Source organism: Sitophilus oryzae, unplaced genomic scaffold (genome assembly GCF_002938485.1).
Source record: "Sitophilus oryzae breed Bouriz unplaced genomic scaffold, Soryzae_2.0 scaffold_227_pilon_pilon, whole genome shotgun sequence".
NCBI classification, from domain to species: domain Eukaryota; kingdom Metazoa; phylum Arthropoda; class Insecta; order Coleoptera; family Curculionidae; genus Sitophilus; species Sitophilus oryzae.
In genome coordinates this window covers 3,622,801-3,644,619 of record NW_022146782.1, presented here as the reverse complement: position 1 = coordinate 3,644,619, position 21,819 = coordinate 3,622,801, and the positions used below count along the sequence as shown (strand labels likewise).

Here is a 21,819-nt window from a genome sequence, read left to right as displayed (position 1 = left end):
GAAGCAAGTACCATCGGCACCCCAGAAAGGCGAAAACACACTCTATTAAAGAACTTATTAGTCACAGACCACAAAGTAGGACAGTAGTTGAAAAGGGCCTTTGTGTCGAAAAGTCATTATAGAATTTATGGCGTTTGTGGTTGGAGTACCATTTATATCGACGGCCCTTTTTGAAATATGGTGTCTTTGCGGTTCTTAAAATCGCTGGTATAGCAGCCTTTTAATTATTTTTGAGTCTTTTATATTCTATTTCGGTATGAACCGATTTTAGTACCTATCAGCAAAATCGAGAGATTAATCTATACTAATATATAAAATCCTTAAGTAACTCACTGATAAATCACCATCCTGCTCAAACCACTCAACGTAAGAAGCTCAATTTTGGCATACAGGTTGATTCTAGGGTGTAGAGGTTCGATAAGAAGGGATTTTTCGAAATTCCAGTTCCAAGGGGGTGAAACCACCCCTCAAATATTACAATATTCTTTATTGAAAAAACGGTCAAGTTTCCGAAAAAACGCTTAAACACGTATATTTTATTTTGTTTTTTACATATTTTAAGATTTTTTAAAAATGTATACAGGGTGTTTCGAAAAATCTGGTCATTGATTAATCACGATCCTGCTTAAAGCGCTTGACGTAAAAAGCTGATTTTTGGCAAACGGATTGGCTGTGGGGTGTAGAGATTCGATAAGGAGGGGTTTCTCGAATCTCAAATTCCAAGAGGGTGAAAACGCCCCTCATGTATTACAATATTTGTTATTTAAAAAACGGTTAGGACAAGCATAATTTATTTGGTTTTTTTACATATTTTGAATTTTTTTAAAAAATCATACAGGGTGTTCCAAAAAGTTGGGTAATTTCTTAACCACGATACCGCTTAAATTGCTTGACGTAAAAAACTTATTTTTGGCAAACGGATTTTTCGAAAGTCAAATTCCAACGAGATGAGACTGCCCCTTAAATATTACCAAGTTATATAATAATATCGCCATATTGTTTTTCCTCATGCTGACATAAATGGGAGAAAATTTTATCCAGTTTGTATGTTAATGGAAATTCTTGCTTTGCTTTTTCATCACCATTACAAATGATTAAATCGACGCGAACGAAGTCGCTGGTACACGCTAGTATATAATATAAACAATTTTTTTTTTCGAATTTTAAACTATACACCATATAAAAATGAATTTTACCCAATATAAAAATAAATTTCAACCTTTTTCTCTTTCAACCTTCATCTAGGGCTTGACCTCGCCAAAATTATCATCGATTATCATTCCCTAGCCATCTCTGACACCGTTTTTTCTCGACCATACTCTCTTTTGCAGCTATCAAAAATAAACCTGTTGACCGTCTATAAAACCACCCAAAACACAATGTATCGTAATTAAATTAAAAGCATCCCGTATATTTACCGATAACTTTGGCTGGCAAAGGAGAGCAAAGACAATATTTGGCGTTCGTTAGGGTTTGGAAAACCCGCCACAGCGCTTTGTAAATTTTCCGATTCCGCCAAAATGAGAAGTTAGCGATTCAAATTGGTTTGATTAGCGAGCTCTCCGCTGGCGGATTTAGCAAATTAGCATGCTTTGACGCTTCGGAACAACAAAATGCGACTGTATTTTAAACGTAGCCACCTACCGACTTCTTTATTGCTGCTACAGAAATAATTCAGATGGCTTCCTTTTTGCTGAGTGAACATTTTAGCAATGGAAATCAAGCAAACGTTAATTAATTTCAAGTGATTTTTTCTAATATGCTGTTCAGTAGAAAATCTTCTCTTTAAAACTGGGCAACGCTGTACCGGTCAAGCTTAATCACGTGGCTAAAAGTTTATTTGATATGAACTATATACAGGGTGGTCCAAACTGTATTCCGGAAACTTCGGCAGCATATTCTACTAATAAAAATAAGTAAAAAAGTTCATATAAATGTATGTCCTAAAATACTTACAGTGGTGGCCAAAAGTATGGAAACTTTTTTAATTTGTCATTTATGCTGAGAAATTAAAATATGAAATAAAACGACTTATATAATCGTGACCTACAAATAATTTCCTACAAAACCTAATACATATCAAAAAATATATAAAAAATTATGAATATTTTCTTGGTCAAAAGTATGGAAACTTAAGAAGAATGTTTATTAAAATTCAAGATAATGTAAAAATTACTAATATTTAGTGGAATATCCCTTTTTTTATATATCCCTTTTGAATTAATTACTTCTCTACATCTTCGTGGCATCGAATCGATCAATCTCGTACAATCTTTACTGGAAATGCCCGCCCATTCAGTTGTTAGCACTTCCCATAATTCATTTTTATTTGAAATAGAATGGCTTCGAATTTTGCTATCCAAATGATCCCATAAATTTTCTATGGGGTTAAGATCCGGAGACTGTGAGGGCCAATCCATTAGTGGAACATTATGTTCATTTAACCAATTTTGAACAAACCGAGATTTGTGCTTGGGATCATTGTCTTGCTCGAACAACCATCTGAGTGGCATTTCTTCATCAGCATGAGGCAGTATATTATTCTCCAATATGTCTTTGTACAAAAAAACGGTCCATTATCCCATCAATTTTAACAAGAGAACCAACACCTGAGCGAGAAAAACACCCCCATACCATTATACTCCCACCCCCATGTTTTACTGTGGGCATCTGGCTGTACCGTGTACCTTTTGGTCTTCGAACATAACGTCTCCCGTCACTACCAAACAGTTGAAACTTGCTTTCGTCGCTAAACAGTACAGTATTCCATTTCTAATAAGACCAGGTGAGATGATCTTGAGCAAATTTAAAGCGGGCCATCCTATTATTCTTTGATATTAGTGGTTTCTTCACCGCAACTCTTCCAAAAAGTCCCATGTCATCCAACCTTCTTCTCACCGTGCGTGCAGATACCGATATTCCCCTTTCACCCATTTCTCGAGAAATGTCTGTGGATGTTTTTCTTGGATCTCCCATTGATATTCTCTTCATTACTTTCATTGTCCTGTTGCACAACTTTCTTGGTCTTCCTGACTTAAAAGCTGTTGAAACGTTCCCTGTTTTATTAAATTTACGAATTATTTTCGAAACGGTGCTTCTTAAAATGTTTAAATTTTTACTTATTTGAATTTGTTTATAACCGCTCTTGTATAATTCAACTATTTTATTTTTTAAATCCGTAGAGAAATATTTAGACTTGGGCATGATGTTTATATTTATCTGAAGCAAATCGTACCGTTTATCAGCTTAAACTAAATAATTTTAATGTATTTATTTATAGTTTCCATACTTTTGGCTACAAGAAATCTATTGTTCTCCTACAAAAACTGCCAAACAGATTTTTTTCGCTGTGTAATTTTTGGAATACTTTTATTTGCTGATAAGCTGTTCATTTATATTCCTGAGAGTTTAAGCATAGCAATATTTTCTGTGATATTTTAAAAAGTAAAAAGTTTCCATACTTTTGGCCACCACTGTAGTTTCGGAGATATAGATACAATTTTTTTACTTATTTTTATCTGCAGAATATGCTGGCAAAGTTTCCGGAATACACTTCGGACCACCCTGTATATTTTCTTTCCTTTTTCTTACTTTATTATATTAACTCATAATGTGCGAGAATGAAAGCCTTTATATAAAACTCTGTAAATATTTGTTTGTTCCTTTTATTTCGCTGGCTTTTGTTATTAGTTTTAATATTTTCTTAGTAAATATTAAAGAAAATAGCGGTGTTCTGTTGGAGCGTGTTTAGAGTTTAGAGTTTCAAATAATATGATAGTTTTGGGGTATGATCAAATAATTTTTTCGTCAGAGTGGGATCTACACTATGTCCCCGGATTGTCTTTATAAGAGGAAATACTTTTTTATTATTGACATTTAGAGAAAAATGCATTCTTCTGTTGTTATTTAGAACACCCTGTGTACCTTAACTCACAGAATACATGAATACATGTATGTCGTGCTCAGGTCAAATTAATGCTAATTTTAGAATAATTATCTCATAAATTTTCTTAACCGTTACAGTTTTTCTCTGTAAAATTGCGAAGTTAAAAGACCAGGTATAAGTGAAGTAAATTTTGATTTACATAAAAATAATATTAATTCTAATAAGGTATGATTTAAAACCCATTTAACTTTTTTTAGAAATATACAGTTATGTGTTTTCTAATTTCACTAAAATTAAACATGCACTGAATATTATGTAAAGATAGCTTTACATGATATTCAGTGCATTTGTATTGTTTACGCGCTTTAAAGGGCTTGTAAACAATCTCTTTGTTAACTTAATTAGTTATTTGAGAACAAGGATAACTCACAAATTTTGCAAGATGCATTATGGTATCAAGCAAGTGGAAATTTTCAATCAAAATCCAATTTTGAATGTTGTTTATTAATTTAATCCTGTGGAAAATTTTATGTATTTATACAGGGTGAGTTTTCTACGATGTTATCTATGGGTATCTCCGAAACTACTACTGGAGATAGAGATTTTCAACTACAATAACAAATCTATACTAATATATAAAATCCTTAAGTGACTGACTCACTGATTAATCACGATCCTGCTCAAACCACTCAACGTAAGAAGCTCAATTTTGGCATACAGATCGATTCTAGGGTGTAGAGGTTCGATAAGAAGGGATTTTTAGAAATTCCAGTTCCAAGAGGGTGAAAACACTCCGCAATATTTTTTATTTAAAAAACGGTCAAGTTTTCGAAAAAACCGCTTAAACACGTATATTTTATTTCGTTTTTTTACATATTTTAAGATTTTTTAAAAATGTATACAGGGTGTTTGGAAAAATCTGGTCATTGATTAATCACCATCCTGCTTAAAGCGCTTGACGTAAAAAGCTGATTTTTGGAAAACGGATTGACTTTGGGGTGTAGAGGTTCAATAAGAAGGGATTTTCCGAAACTCGAATTCTAAGAGGGTGAAACCACCCCTCAAATATCAGAATATTTTTTATCTAAAAACCGGTGAGTTTTTCGGAAAAACTCTTAAACACGTATATTTTATTTTGTTGTTTTACATATTTTTTACAAGATTTTTTAAAAATTTATACAGGGTGTTTCAAAAAATATGACCATTGAGTAATCACGATTCTGCTTAAACTGCTTGACGTTTAAAGCTGATTTTTGGCAAACAGGTTGACTGTGTTGTGTAGAGGTTCGATAAGGAGAGGTTTCTCGAATCTCAAATTCCAAGAGGGTGAAAACGCCCCCTAAATATTACAATATCTGTTATTTAAAAAACTTTCGGGAAAACGCTTGGACACGTATAATTTAGTTTGTTTTTTTACATATTTTGAAATTTTTAAAAAATCATATGTGGTGTTCCAAAAAGTTGGGTAATTGATTAACCACGATTCTGCTTAAACTGCTTGACGTAAGAAGCTTATTTTTGGCAAACGGATTTTTCGAAAGTCAGATTCCAACGAGATGAAACTACCTCTCAAATATTACCAAGTTATATAATAATATCACCATATTGTTTTTTCTCATGCTGACATAAATGTGAGAAAATCTTATCCAGTTTGTATGTTAATGGAAATTCTTGCTTTGCTTTATCATCACTTTTACAAATACTTCAAAAAAATAACATACAAAAAATCTTCCATTAATATCAAACTACAGCAGAGGTAATACAATTTTCATCCCGCTGATATTACCGAGATTGGCCTTTGTAAAAGTCGGAAAGCTCTAGTAATTCTCTATCTTTATAGAGAAATCTCCCGGCTCTTAATAGAGAACGTACAATGTACCTGTTGCTCTAGAAAGTGTTGGTCGGCGCTGATAGATGAGTCAATTTCGCGAACTGAAACTCATTTTTCTCTATTTCTTTAAAAAAAACTGCAAGTGTAAAAAGTGGTAAAGCCAAGATAAATTTCCGGCAATTTTTTTAAAGTTCTATCAAAAATTTTCATTAGAAATCTGTATTAAAAATATTTTTGCGTAATACAAAAAAAAACACTTACCTAAGTTGATAGTTTCTTCTTCATAAAGTGTCATGTTATGTATAGGGTGTCCTAAATTGGAAGCAACCATTGGAATCTCGGAAACTATAAAAGATAAGAAGATAATTAGGACAGAGTATCGCAATTTTATGTCACTAGAATAATATTTTGAAAATTAGTTGTTCTTGTGCTGATGTAAAATAGTGAACAAATAGCTATGAAATAGTTTAAAGCTAGTTAGTTTAAAGATGATAAGTATTTTTTTATTAATTGTTGGATATACAGGGTGGTCCGAACTGTATTCCGGAAATTTCGGCAGCATATTCTGCAGATAAAAATAAGTAAAAAAGTTCCTATAAATATATGTCCTAAATGCTTAGTTTCGGAGATACAGGGTGTAAAAGTTTCATATTTATTTCCATTTTTTCCAAATAATTTCTGTAGTAACGTCAATATATGGATGAAAATTAGCGTCTTGAAGTTTTTTGACATGAGAAATTTGATTTTGATGTCAATATGACTCCTACTTGTAGAGGGCGCCACCTACATATTTTTTAACTGGTTTGAAGAGTAATAACTTTTCGTCCGTACCTGTATAAAATTATTGAGTAAAAAAATATACATTTACGACGTTTTTTACGTAAAAAAAGTCTCTTGGTAAAAATCGCTACAAATAATGGTTCTCGAGATATTTGAAATCGAAATTATCAATACGTCATCACTGACATAAAGTAAACGTGTTGAGTAAATAGTTATTAGACTGAAATTATAAATTTAAAATGTTTTTGTATCAAAAATTCAACAGAAACTGTTTTATCATAATTTTTATGATTAATTTAAAAAAAAAATAAAGATTTCCCAAATTTATTATTTCAGTCAAATAACTATATCTACTCACACACAACGGGTTTATTTTTGTCAATTATGACATGTATTGACTATTTCCATTCTAAATATCGTCCCATTGCTGCCAAAAGTCACTAACTTACTTTTTATTACTTCCGAGAAAAATGCGTCTAAAAATGAATTGCATTGCATAAAGATGTTATAGTTAGGAACTATTCGGTATTTAAATAAAACATAAATAGCCAAAAATCGTAGTTAATGACTTTTGCAATCGATTCTCCGCTTCAAAATATAGTTAGTGATTGAATTTGGTTGTTCCGAAAAATGTTAGTTAGTGACTTTTGGCAGCAATAGGACGATATCTTGAGAACGGTTGCTCGTAGCGATTTTAACCAAGAGACATTTTTTACGTAAAAAGTTACGAAAATGTACATTTTTTTACTCAGTAGTTTTAAACAGGTACGGACGAAAAGTTATTACTCTTCAAAACAGTTAAAACACAAGTAGGTGGTGCCTCCTACAAATAGGAGTCATATTGACATCAAAATCAAATTTCTCATGTTAAAAAACTCCCACACACCATCCATCCAAATATTGACGTTACTTCAGAAATTATTTGGAAAAAATCGAAATAAAAATAAAACTTCTACACCCTGTATATCCGAAATTAAGCATCTAAAGACATACATTTATACGAACTTTTTTACTTCTTTTTATCTGCAGAATATGCTGCCAAAGTTTCCGGAATACAGTTCGGACCACCCTGTATAGTATTAAGAACATATTATCAAGTCCGTATTCAATTGACATTCCTGTTAAATGTGGAAAACTTTACAAATTATTAACAAAAAGCTCTCGGTCCTTTGAATATATTTTAGAACTACTCGAAGTTTATCTATTTCTCTTCTAATTTCGAGTATTTAGTAAATAACCTAATGAAAACTATTCGCCTCCACTCAAGAGCCCTTAAAGTCCATTAACCTGTAGCACCGGCATAATGGAAACTCCTTCCCCAAAAACGGAAGCAACACAGCGTCGGCCGAATCGATGTCCTTTGAATAATAAAGCCCCCATGAATATATCTAACCACTTCAGAGGGAAGGCCCGTCTGTACGTGCATCCAGCCCCCAGGCCATGCATTTAAATATGGAGAGAAAGCAAGGAAGGGCCCCAAGCCCTATACGCGATCAACTTAAAGAAACCACCTTTCATAGGATATCCACGGAGATGGAGGGAAACAAACGTATTTTGGAACTTTGTGTGTTCGGGTTGTTTAAGACGGATACAATGGACGTTTGAACGGAATTGTGCTTAGAATGGTGAACAATTGGCTTTGAAATGGTTAAAACTAGTTAGTTTATCTAGGTACAGATGGAAATACAGAGGGTTTATTTTAAATAAATTCATTTATTTTAACTGATCATATATTTCGAACCCTAGAAACAGGCCCTTGAGGTTTTTTGCTAAAAAAAATTACAAAATTTTAATAGTTCTTTATGGTACTAGTGTGTTATCTCACATATAAGTCGCGCTGGGAAATGGGAAATGTTTAGCTTTTCTCAAGGGCTAATTTTCTCAAGTGACTTATACCGGGTGTTGCATCGTGGAGCGGGACATAGGAAATCCCATGTAAATTTTAATGGGGTCAATTATTGGCTTCTCTAATTATTTTAGAGAATAATTCTATTTAGGTTTATTGAAGAGCACTAAAACCCACATTCAAAAGAATAACTTTAGATATTTTTTATTAGCCCGTTTATGAGTTACCGCCGATTTCTTTTTATATATTTCTCCTTTCTTATTATTGGCCCTGTATTTACTTATGAGCACCAGTCAAGGTAAAAGATAACTGTCAAATGAAGTTGTCATTTCAGAAATTTATCTATTTAGTGCTTTATTATTATTATTAAAAACTCATACCTACATCGAAAATATTAGCCATGCATTACACTACCGAAGAAAAAGTATTGATGATTAAATGGTATTATCAAGGAAATAGTTATTCAAAAGGGGTCGAACATGTTTGCTGCTCTGTATCCGAATAGACCGATACCTGGAAAATCTACAATCGCAAGGAATATCCAGAGATTTGAGACCAAAGGTACCCTAATAAATAACTGCAGATGTGAAGCAAGGCAGGAACAATGAGAAGATGCAAGAAATGATACTGACTTGGAAGTTTTATTGTGCGTGGAAGAGAACGATGGAAAGATCAGCACAGGAAACTTGAGGATGAAATAGGAATAGATCACACTACAGCGTTTCGAATTTTCAAACGATATAAATACTATTCCTTCAAATATGAAAAGCACCAAGAGCTACGAGATGGGGACGAAATACGGCGGCAGGCGTTTTGTTTTGATATGATGGAAAGAGCAAACACGGATAGGGATTTTTTAAAAAACATATGTTTCACTGACGAATGCACGTTTACCTTAAATAATGAACCCGGTGTTCAAAATTATCGATATTGGAACAAAGAAAACCAACACAGGTTTGTCGAAACAAGGACGCAATATACACAGAAAGTAAATGTTTGGGCAGGGATATTCGGGCACGATATTATCGGGCTATTATTTCTTACGCGAAAATTAAATGCAGAATATTATTTCGAACTACTCGAAAATCATATTTTACCTGCTTTACATGATGCCGCTAGGGAAAATCAGGAAGTTTGGTACCAAATGGATGGCTACCCGGCACATAGTACCCTGGCTGTTCGGGAATATTTAGAAAATAGTTTTAACGGAAACGTTATTGGCCTAAATCATACAGTAAATTGGCCAGCAAGGTCTCCTGATATTTCGCCAAATGATTTCTTTCTCTGGGGCCATTTAAAAAATAGGATATACAAGGATAAAAAATACCCAAATCTAGACGAGTTAAAAAATGGTATTTCTGCCGAATGCAATAGAATTTCAGTTTACCAACTAGCGAATGTAAGAAGAGAATTTTATGATCGCCTGGGTTATTGTCTAGCAGTCGATGGAGGAATATTTGAACATCTTCTTAAATCCTAAAGTTCTAACAACTTAATAGTACCTAAATTAATAAGTTATTGAATATTGTAATAATACTATAATTAACCTTTGTAAGTGATTACTTTAGTTTACTTTAATTCATATTAATTTGTATTTATAAATACATCTTTAAGATTTCCCATGTAGGAATGAGTTTTCAATAATAATAAAGCACTAAATAGGTAAATTTCTGAAATGACCACTTCATTTGTCAGTTATCTTTTACCTTGACTGGTGCTCATAAGTAAATACAGGGCCATAAGAAAGGAGAAATATTTAAAAAGAAATCCGGCGATAACTCGTAAACGAACTAATCAAAAATATCTAAAGTTATTCTTTTGAATGTGGATTTTAGTGCTCTTCAATAAACCTAAGTAGAATTATTCTCTAAAATAATTAGGGAAGCCAATAATTGACCCCATTAAAATTTACATGGGATTTCCTATGTCCCGTGCGACGATGCAACACCCGGTATGTTATAACACGCGAGTACCATACAATATTTTATCCAACAGAAGAACTGTTCCATGTCTAATCTCTAAAGATTAATTGATTTAAAAGGATCTACCAGTTCTCAGCAAGTCAGATTTTAAAGAAAAATGATTCAGGAAGATCTTCCGCAAGTACTTGGGCCTACAACATCCTGAGCAATACAATGGCCATTGTATGAGAAAATCATCCGCTACATTACTGGCAAATGCAGGAGTGACAACATGACAACGTCAAAAAGACACGGAGGATAGTGATCTGCAACGGTTGCGGAAGGATATATCGAAGAGTCCATCAACAATAAAATAGAGATTGCGAAAAAGATTCAAGGTGCTGTAAGTGTTCCAGAACGAGCCGTTATAATGACAGAGCCTATTTCAAGCAGTTGAGGGACAGCATCTGGAGGCATACAATGTTTTACAATTTCTGAATCTACAAAAAAAATCATTTTCATTTAATGTTAATGTTAATTTAAATAAATAATTGAATTAGTAATTTACGAATAAAGCTTAATAATTTCCATAAAATGGTGATAATATTCTGATAATATTCTGTGCATTTAACCCTTATTACTAGATATTAAAAAAAATAACTGCAAAACAAAACAAGGTGAATATAAAACTTTATGGGAAAATGTGTAAAAACTGTAGCGGCAATTTTGCTCACGTACACGTGCTATAATAAAAAAGAAATATTCCGCGCTTACTTAAAGGTTTAGGGTGGTTTTCTTTTTAGTTTAACAGCTATTAAAATAACAGTCACAGTTAACAACTAAGTTAATTATAAGAGTATGCTTTTTTTATTTTAACCTTTATAGGAATTTTCATTTCTTAGGCTAGTATTACACTATACTATTTCTTTTTCGAAGATTTTATTTTTTTTGTCAGATCAAATAAATAAGAAAAAGCTTTAAACAGAATATTTCAACAGAAAAATAAGGCTATATGCTTTAGTTAACGTTAGTTAAATAATGAGGAAACATTTAAGTACAGAGTGGGTCAAATTCGACGCTTTTAAATGGAAACATCCTTTTCTATAGGAGATAGACGAAAACTAATATCGGTGTCTGTAGCTCAATTTTCATCAAAAACATGATGGTGAAAACCGCACATCAATATCTGTTACCGTTTAGGAGTTACAGGGTGTTTTTCAAAAATGTGCATTTTTAACAAATCGCTGTAACTTTTTTGCTATGGAAAATTTTGCATTTCTATGAAAACATATCCAAAGCATCTTTTTACGTAGAATTTAATGGTATAAGTATAATTTTTTTAAAATTAATAATTTAAGAGTTATCAGCAGAAAAATTGATTTTTTATTAGGAAAACCCTCTATATTTTTAATTAACCGAAAAGAATTTAAAATTACCTTTCCAAAAATATAGCACACTTGATATTTTGTTATATTCCCCTTTGAAATACAGAATTTTTAAAAGTTCGCCACTTTTAACTAGTAGGCTTTGGACCCCCCTTATTGATGATATGGCCTTAATGGAACTCGAAAACATATTTTTCCAGCAAGAAGAGGCACCGCCTCAGAACGCTGAAGTTATCAACAAATTTTTGCAGCCAATTTCAAGAATAATTGAATAGCTAACCGGGATCCCAGCTGCTGGCCATCGAGGCCACCTGACTTAGTGCCCATGGATCTAACCCTATAGATATATTTGCGGAAGAATAAAGGTTCCTTATTCTTCCGTATAATCTAGACAAGAATTAAAAATACTTAGCAGTTATGAGAGGGATTCTCTCACCTCCACTGAGTTAAGGAATTCCGCGAGAAATGTTCAGAAACGGCCCCGTCTGTCCATAACAGAAGATAGTCGATATAACAGAAGGTTTGCATGTCTTGGTTTGCTATTTATTTTTATTGTTATCAGATATAGTTTAAATGTGTTGATACTGTTGATGTTGGTTAAATATATTTTAAATTGTTATAAAATTCTGCATCTCTCATAGCAAATAGTATTTTCGTTTTAATTGATGCTCACAGATAGATTTTTTTTGCATTACAGCCGGTGCCGTTCAAAGCCTACTTAATTAAAGCGGGCGAATTTTTGTATACTCTATATCTCGAAGAGGAATCGAGCAAGTGTTATATTTTTGGAAAGATAATTTTAAATTCTTTTCAATAAATTAAAGACATACAGGGTGTCTCATATAAAAAATCAAATTTTCTGTTGATAATTGTTAAATAATTAATTTTAAAAAAATTATACTTAAACCATTAAATTCTACGTAAAAAGCTGCGCAATCACGACCTGATCGTCTGCGAAGCTCAGGGTAAATAGTGTGTTGTCCCCAATGGGTATTCCCATACCTTGACATTTCGTCTTCCATTCCCTAAGTGCTACTTCGACGTAAGCGTTGAAGATCAGAGGAGATAAGCTGCATCCTTGTCGCAACCCTTTTGTGGTGTTAATTGGATTAGATAGCCTGTGTCCTATCTTAACGTACGATTCATTTTCTTTATATAGCTCTTTTATTATATTAAGCAAAGGTCTATCTACTTCTAAGATATTCAAGACTTCCCATATCTTGCTGCGGGGAATAGAGTCGTACGCTTTCTCCAAATCAATAAATGCTAGATGGACTTCTTGATCTACTGCTATCTTTTTTCCATCACCTGCTGCAGGACAAAAAGGTTATCTGTGCAAGATTTCCCCGGTGTGAATCCGCTTTGGTCTTCCGAGATTTTGTCACCAATACTGTCCCTGAGCCTACCCTGTAGCACCTTTCCAAAAGTCTGCTGACCAAACTGTTAATGCTTAGGCCTCTATAACAAGTGGGGTCGTTACGATTTCCTTTTTAAAGATGGACACTATGTGAGCCACTCGCCATTCTCGGGGTAGTTTACTTTGCAGGCAGCACTGGTTAAATAGCTCTGCCAGACGCCAGCGCAGTCTTTGGGTTCCACACTTTAACAATTCCGCTACAATATTACCAGGACCTGGTGACCGTCCATTTTTCATTCTTTTGAGACTTTGATGTACTTCTCTTTCGCTTATCATTAAAGTGCCTGCAAGGTTGTTCTCATCTTCTACTGCTTGGAATTCTGGTCGGTTTTCTGTCAGTAATTCTGCATAGTAGTTGCGCCATTTTTCTATATCCATTCTATTCAAGAACTTGTCCGTTTGATTGGTTTTCATTTGTCGGATTGTTCTCCATACCTCAGTACTCCGTGCGCCCCCTATTAGGCTTTCCACTTGCTGGCACAAGACTTACAAACCAATGTTCTGTCACAAGACTTACAAACCAAAAAACATCCATGCGTCTCGAACGGTAGTATAATAGCTATTACTTAATACCTATTAGCTCTTTTCGTCGTCTGATTTCTCTCTCTCCGGTTTTGTAAAAAATATTTTAGAAATCAATAATTTTATTTATGTATACAAGGTGTCTTAAATTGAATGTATTGAATTTAAAGAAATATATTTATTTTTAAATAATAGGCGGTTAATCTCATTTAGAAAACATTGTTTCAATTTTTTACGATGTGATTTTTATGGATGTAATATTATGCTTTTAACAGAAGAAAACAACACCCTGTAATACATTTATTTAGATATAAAAGTTCATCTATACTTAACCTGCCAATCTACCTCATGTTTATAAACATTTTTTTTAAAGAAAAATACTCGGTTTAAGTCAAAAATTTATTAAATTTTGACATGAATTATATGATGCGGGATGCTATTGCTTTCAGTATTGTATTTTTTGGCAGTTTTCAACCTACACATATGAGATTTTTGCGTGAGAGGGGCGTATAATAAACTTTTAGAGTTATACAGGATGTCTCTTAAATAAGAGCAAGTATTTTAATGGTTAGTTAGATCTTAGATCGTTTATAACTCAAAAACGGCATTAAAGAATAGAAATTCAATGGAAAATAGTGGGAAAATTTTTATTCAAATCTAGAAAAATACTTGTTAAGTTGTATAAAGCTTTGTATCTAAGATAAGATTGGCATTATCTGTTCTAATATTGCTCTAAGTAAAAATATTATTATTTTATTAAAATTACAGGGTATAACAAAAAAATCATCGTTTTTTGGTGACAGAAATCTTTTATTTATACACACTGCTTAATCCACTCGACAGCAACCCACTCAAAGGCCTACCAAATCCAAAATTCTGACTAGTTTCCCTCGTCGCATCTCCTAGAACTTGAAACTCACTCCTCGCAAAATTCCCCACATTCTGAGCGGTTTTCTGAGCTGTATTCAACCCAGTTTTAAACAGCCCCAAAACCGAAGGTTTCTGATCCGTTCCGGCAGAAAAACCTGGCAAAATTTTAGGCAAATTCAACGCGGGTTTTCTTGATTCTATCTTGACATTTCCTCCGTTACCTCCACCACCTGTTTCTTCTGTTTTAGACGACCCCTCTTCAGTATCGATATGAAATCGAAACGGTGATTGTGTGGAAACTGAAGAATTGCTGTTTTGTCGGACGTTTCTTGAGTTAGTCGAATTTGATATGGAGTTCTGTGAAAGTAGGTCGTTAACAAACTCATTACCGGTTACCAGAGTTTGGGATGGTGAAGGGGTAGGTCTGTTGGCAATAAGTCCACTGGCAAGTTCTTGTTGAGAGACTAGGTTGAAATCGGGGAATCTTGCTTCGTTTCCTGAGGTGTTTTCGAGGATGTGATCCAAGTTCGGTAAGTCAGCACCGTTGTCGAAGTCCGCGAAATTGCCAAGGTTTGTTTGGAACGTTGTAGGTGGGTTTCTGGTGTTGGCAGTGTCCTCAAATTGTTTTAGTTTGTCTGTGTAGAACGAGGCATACAGAGGGTGCCGTTTGGCTACAAAAAAGGAAATACAAATATAGGAATTCAACTGGTTAATTTTTTTAAAAGTTTTTAAAACTTAGTATACCGAGAGCTTAAAATTCAACTCTCACAATTGGGATCTGGGAAACGGTAAGAGATACAGGGTGGCTTAAATTGGGCTAAAGTTGCCTGTTAGCAGTGTTGCCGACTTTCTGAAATAGTTTTTCCCACGAAGACGGTCAAAATTACCTTTTTTTTTCTAAAAATTCCCTATGTATTTTTAACTGAAACAGACACAACAAGAATAATGTCTGATACCAATCGAAAATGTGTATTTAGTTGCGGTTATGTTAGTTTGCATTTACTCACTTTGCTAAGAAATGCGTATACGATAACTATTTTTTTACGAATAATACATGTTTTTAGAATTTTCCACAAATATGGTGTTGTGGGTTAAAATTTCACTTTTCCAGAGGGAAAAGGTACTGGTAGTATAGTTCAACCCCAGAAACACGCCTATGTTTTTTTTCGCGAAAAAAATTTTGAAAATTCGAAATTTTTTGAACAATTTTTTTGAAATTTTTTAGTTTTTAGTTTAAAAACATAATTTCTTTAAAGGAATTCCAGAAAAGATCCAAATTTTTCTCAATTTTTTTTTTTAAAATTATTTTTTATTTTAAAAAATCATTTTCTTGGAAATTTTCAAAGTAAAGTAACTCCGTTATTTTGGACTTATTTGAAAAACGATAAAGAGAAAATATGTTTCCTTTATCGACATCTACCACTCCTTAAAATACTTGTACTTACTTCTGGGACACCCTGTATACAGGATGAGTCTTATATGACTGCAAATATTTTCAGGGCTGGTAGATTTTGATAAAAGAAACATACTTTCTCTTTACCGTTTTTCACGAGTTATTTTACTTAATTTGAAAATTTCCAAAAAAAAAGTTTTTTTCTTAAATTTTGAGAACCGCTATGTGTTTTATTTCTTGTATATTTATTTTAATCTACTACCTATGTTGCCATATTATCAGGAAATTATGTTTTTTAAGTAAAAAACTAAAAAAATTCAAAATTTTCTTTTTGTGATAAAACCTCAGAGTCGTGTTTCTGGAGTCGGATCAGTGTCGTTCTAATTTTATTTAAAAATTGTAAAACTATGATGTAGGGTAGACGTGAGGTAGACTCAATAATTTGTTGTTTTATTTTACGTTCTGAATAAATGTTGGTAGTTATTAAAATTCTTATAAAAATATATAATTCTAATAAAAATTGATAAGTGATAATAAGTATTTATTAACACAAACATCCGATACGCTACTGAAGCAGGTAAGTCAAATTAACGTATCTAAATTCTTTGACATCTAATCTTTGACAAGTAATAAATAAAAGCTAAAATGCAAGAAAAATATACAATTTAGTTAATTTAAGAGAATTTCATAAATGATCGGTTTACTACACGTATGTATATTATATAGTCACTTACTAGCGAAAAGTTGTTCCATTATTTAATTTAATTTTTGCCGAGATCTACCGCACGCTACACAACCAACTATTTTAGAGTCTTTTTCGATAAATCGCGATAGTGTCACTGTTAATTTAAGTTCTGCAACAATTTCCATCTAGATTTACTACCTCTATACAATTATCAGTAGTAGAATAAATAATAAATAACATAAAATAAGCTAAACTTTCAAATCAAATTCAAATGTGTCAAATGAATCGTCAAACAGAACTGTCAAGGATCCCCACCCTAGAGTGCTTTTTCCGCCCACCATGCATGAATACATGGATAGCATTATACTCCTTCCTGAGTCTTCTTATTCAAAGCTTAAAACTAACTAATTATATATATTTTTTTACAATTTTGTGTTTATTTACTACTTGTCAAAGATTAGACGTCAAAGAATTTGGATACGTCAGTTTGACTTACCTCTGCTTCAGTAGCGTATCAGTCGTTTGTGTTATTAATAATTATTATAACTTATATATATATATATATATATATATATATATATATATATATATATATATATATATATATATATATATATATATATATATATATATATATATATATATATATATATATATATATATATATATATATATATATATATATATATTTTTTTTTTATTAGAATTACATATTTTTATAACAATTTTACTAACTACCAACATTCATTGACAATGTAAAATAAAACAACAAATTTTATTGAGTCTACCCTACATCATATTTTTACACGTTTTGAATAAAATTGGAACGGCACTGATTAACCGGAATATAAGTCGGCCATTTTTTTATACCCCAAGTTTTTATACCCCTTCCTTAATTTCTTTATTCAAAGTATAAGAAGGTATTTGTAGATTTTTGCTAACTGTCAAAATACACTCACAGTAAAGAGGAAAAGAAAAATCGGAAGTTTCAGTTTTTTTCGCCAATTTAAGCCACCCTGTTTGTATTACACCCTGTATATTTTCTTTCATTAAAAAATTATATCCTTTAATGCTTTACCAAGAAATCTCTCTGTATTTTACAACAAAATATACTTACCGAATAAAAGATGATTACGAAATCCAAGCACATTACTTTCAAACACCGCCAAAATCAACAACCCCAAAACAAACATTTTTTAAAATAATTATTCTGCACCTATACTGACTTAAACTGATCTAATCATGACCAGAACTGATGAGATAAATATTTCCCTAACGGATATAAAGCTAATAGTCCTCGCCATGGATTCTCCCATTTTTTTTTTCTATGCTATTATCCGTTTTATACCGTGAAATCCATTATAAACCTTTCAACAATGCAGTTAATAGAGTGTTGAAACTAAATTAATAAAGAGTGTATTGGGTTTTTTACGTTGCCGTTTCATTATTATTATTATGCACGTTCATATTTACTTTGAAATGGTACGTATAATTTTATTACAAACGAAAACGCAACGTATCGATGTATTTAATTACACAATTATTTGAATTAATAATATTGAAACCGCGCTTTCAGTGGAACTGTCAAGGGAAAAAACGGAATAGTATTTGAGTTACATCGGTAAATGTCAAAAAAGTTTGTGGCATATTGTGTAACGTGTGTGGGCTTTATGGATTTTAATATTTAAAAAGAAATTATAAAAATAACGAATAAACCCTATAATATACAGGGTGGGACTTAAAAAAGTGCAAATATTTCTAGTGGTGGCGCAAAAGTGGCTTACCTCTATAACTTTGTAGTGTCATCATCATTATCATTTAGCTTATACCGTCCACTGCTGAACAAAAGCCTCCCTTAACTCTAGCCATTTCCTTCTATTTTGTGCCACTTGAATCCAGTTTCCAGCCACCCTCTTAATGTCATCTGTCCATCGACTAGGAGGTCGTCCTCTGCTTCTATAGGCCTCGTGTCTCGGTCTCCATTCCACAAGTCTCTTTGTCCACCGTCCATCTGTCATCCTAGCCACATGTCCTGCCCAATTCCATTTAAGATGTAAGACAGATATCACCGCATCTCTTACTCCTGTTCGATTTCGTATTGTATGATTGGGTATTTTATCTCTGAGTGTAACTCCCAACATAGACCTTTCCATTTTCCGTTGCATGACCTGTATTCTATGTATGTTCTTTTTTGTCAAAGTAAGCGTTTCAGCGCCATACGTGAGGACAGGCAAGACACACTGGTTAAAGATCTTTCTTCTTAAACATATGGGAATATCAGATCTCAGTATATGCCTTAGTTTGCCAAATGCCGCCCACGACAAACCTATTCTTCGTAGAATTTCGTGGGTCTGATTATCCCTTCTAATACCGATCTCATGCCCTAAGTATTTATATATATGCACTTGTTCCAAAGGTATGTTATTAATGTTTAAATTTCCACTTAGTACTAGGTTTGTCATGTATTGTGTCTTTGACAAGTTAATTTTCAAACCGACTTTTTCCGAAGCATCATTCAGCATATCCAGCATATTCTGTGCCTCCTGTATGTTGTCTGTTATTAAAATAATGTCATCTGCAAAACAGAGATGATTTATCAATTTGCCATCGATGTTAATTCCTGTTGAATCCCAGTTTATCATTTTTAGCATACTTTCTAGCACAGCAACGAATAGTTTAGGGGACAGTGTGTCGCCTTGTCTTACCCCTCGATCGATATTGAATTTATCTGTGCATTGATTTGTCGATATTCTGACGTTTGCCGTGGCATTATCATATATATGTCTTATGATTGAGGAGTATCGATGATCGATGCGACTCTCACTTAGTGTCTCTAGAAGCTTCCGCTGGTCTACCGAATCGAAGGCCTTCTCGAAATCCACGAAGACAAGCATTAGTGGTCTATTATACTCAATGCATTTCTCGATAAGGACCTTGACTGTTAGAAGATGGTCATTTGTTCCGTAACCTGATCGGAAACCTGCTTGTTCGCTCGAAAGAAAAAAGTCTATTTTATTTGTCAAACGCTTGGTGAGTATTTTAGTAAATAATTTGTATACGTGGCTAAGAAGGCTGATGGGCCTATAGTTTTTAAGGTCTGTAACGTCACCTTTCTTGTGTACAATAATGATGGTTGCGTTGTTCCACTGTGATGGGGTTATTTCTTCTTCAATGCATTTATTAAATAGGACATTTAAAGCTTTGATGATTTCTGGTCCTCCTTCTTGGATTGACTCTATTACCAGTCCATCGTCGCCGGCAGCTCTATTGTTTTTCATATCTCTAAGGGCACTGATAATTTCTTCCTCGGTTACTTCTGGAATTTCTTCCGACCCCTGAGGTTTATAGTTTAATACATTCAAAACATGCCACATTTATATCGTTCAAAACTGAAGAGGTTTTTTTTGTTAGTTTAACGGGTCCCCACCCGTAGGTACGAAGTCCCTTGTTGCGGAATCGACGCTAAAGTTGAAGGTTTGGCGCCAATATCTTATAATTTAATAAATTGTAAGTTATTCTATGAATTATTTTATTTATTGTTTTTGTTCGCCCTTTTCCGAGCTAAGATATTCACCCATGCAAGGTCGAAAATTGTTAGTACACTCAACAAGGCTCTTATTCTCACAAACCACAAACATCGGCACGAAGGAACAGTAAACGATTTTATTTAGATTACTTTTAAACTGAAATTATTTACAGCATAAATAGATTCCATTTAATGCATACACATGTTATATATTGTCTTTGTCAGATCAAATGAATGAGGAATAACTTTAGAAAAGAATTACAACAAGAAAACAAAATAATATGATTTAGTTAACATTAGTTAAATAATGAGAAAACATTTGCTTTACCTTTAATAACATTCTTTGTCACAGAACTCAAGAACCAAAATAATATCAATGCGTCCGAACGGTAGTCTATAAGCTATTATCTAACAACTATCACCTCTGTTCGTCGCCTGATTTCCCTCTCCCTAGTTTGTGAATAATATTTTAAAAATCAATAATTTTGTTTATGTATACAGAGTGTCTTAAAAATGAATGTTTTGAATTTAAATAAATATGTCTATTTTTAAATAGGCGGTTCATCTAAACTTTTTTATTTTTTCAGATAAAAAAACGAGATTTCGCATGTTAGTATATGATATAAAGTAGGATTGATTAACGTATTTAATTGTTTTTGATCACTTCACACATAGGCACCCAAAATCTCATTCAAATCGGGATAACGGTTTTTAAAATATCTGAAAAAATGCGTGTTTATTTTTTTAAAGTTTGAAGCACTTTTGCATAAATGTAAATTGTATCCAATGAACTTATTTTGATTTCAAAAATACTTAGTAGTTGTATGTCCACGGAATATTGGGACACCCTGTACAACACACTATCTACCAACACACATCCTGCATGTCCTGACTGTAAAAGCCGTCAAGTAATTAATAATATAGCCTTCCAAACTCTGTCAGATTTAGATTCAGAGTCTATCTCCGTTCCACCATGCCCCCAAAGCAAAACTGCCCTAGGGCTAGTTCAGCCCCTAAATAATTATCTGCCAGTAATAGCAGTTATTAAGATAAAAGGAACGACACGGATGATCTTGCGGCACTGACTGATTTCGGTATAACACATATGCCCTGGTGGGTGTTTAGCGAATAAAGGGGCTAATATGGTGTGTTAACTCTATGGATGTATTACTTAATTTAAAATCGTTCGTTTGGAATGATTAAATAATGTTTTATACTGTATAAAATGGGCATGTACAGTTCGTCTGCTGGATCTGTGTCTATGAAAGGAATGCGGACAAAAAACATTTAAATAAACAGCAATATATTGCTGTTTAGACTTGACGGGTACGTCACCGCAAATCGCTCCGCCCACTCATTTTATTGGCTACTTGCAAATTTGTTGAATTTTTATTGATGGGACGCGTCGTCTATTTTTTTACGAAAAACATCGAGAGAATATCGTTTCCCCTCTCACGGATACCCCGTAGCCCCAGAACGGACAGACGTACAGTAAGAACTACGGATATATTTACGAAGCTTTATGGTTGATTCTCACTATATAGTCTATAAAATGAATAACTTTGAATTTTGACCGTTATTTTTTACCAACATGGTAAATATAAAATCCCTCTGTCAAAAAAGTTACTGATATTCTTTAAATTGAGTGCCTGAACGAATCAGATAGGTAACTCTTTTTACTTTCGTGAAATAGAAAAGGACAATAATAAAACAAGTGACAGTTCTTCCTCTTCTTGCAAAAATCAACACAAAATGTCATAATTCTCAAAAGTAAAATG

At 33.1% G+C, this 21,819-nt stretch overlaps 3 protein-coding genes across 7 annotated transcripts in view; 1 reads left to right on the top strand and 2 right to left on the bottom strand.

The window, feature by feature from the left end:
* LOC115884290 (tachykinins) overlaps positions 1-21,819 on the top strand; it is a 123,001-nt gene that overhangs the window by 73,175 nt on the left and 28,007 nt on the right. The window lies entirely within an intron of this gene.
* The window catches only part of LOC115884291 (trypsin-like), a 139,823-nt gene that overhangs the window by 91,085 nt on the left and 26,919 nt on the right, over positions 1-21,819 (bottom strand). For both annotated transcript variants that reach the window (XM_030902831.1, XM_030902830.1), the window contains exon 2: positions 5,979-6,062. In XM_030902831.1, coding sequence (XP_030758691.1) covers positions 5,979-6,048 — 70 coding nt within the window. In that variant the 5' untranslated portion in view covers positions 6,049-6,062. The remainder of the gene's footprint in view (positions 1-5,978; positions 6,063-21,819) is intronic.
* On the bottom strand, positions 14,190-17,830 carry LOC115884289. Its single transcript, XM_030902825.1, has 2 exons — positions 17,633-17,830; positions 14,190-15,109 (listed from the first exon to the last, which is right to left on the bottom strand). Exons 1-2 carry the CDS (start codon positions 17,706-17,708, stop codon positions 14,379-14,381), a joined length of 807 nt encoding a protein of 268 aa, XP_030758685.1. The 5' UTR covers positions 17,709-17,830; the 3' UTR covers positions 14,190-14,378.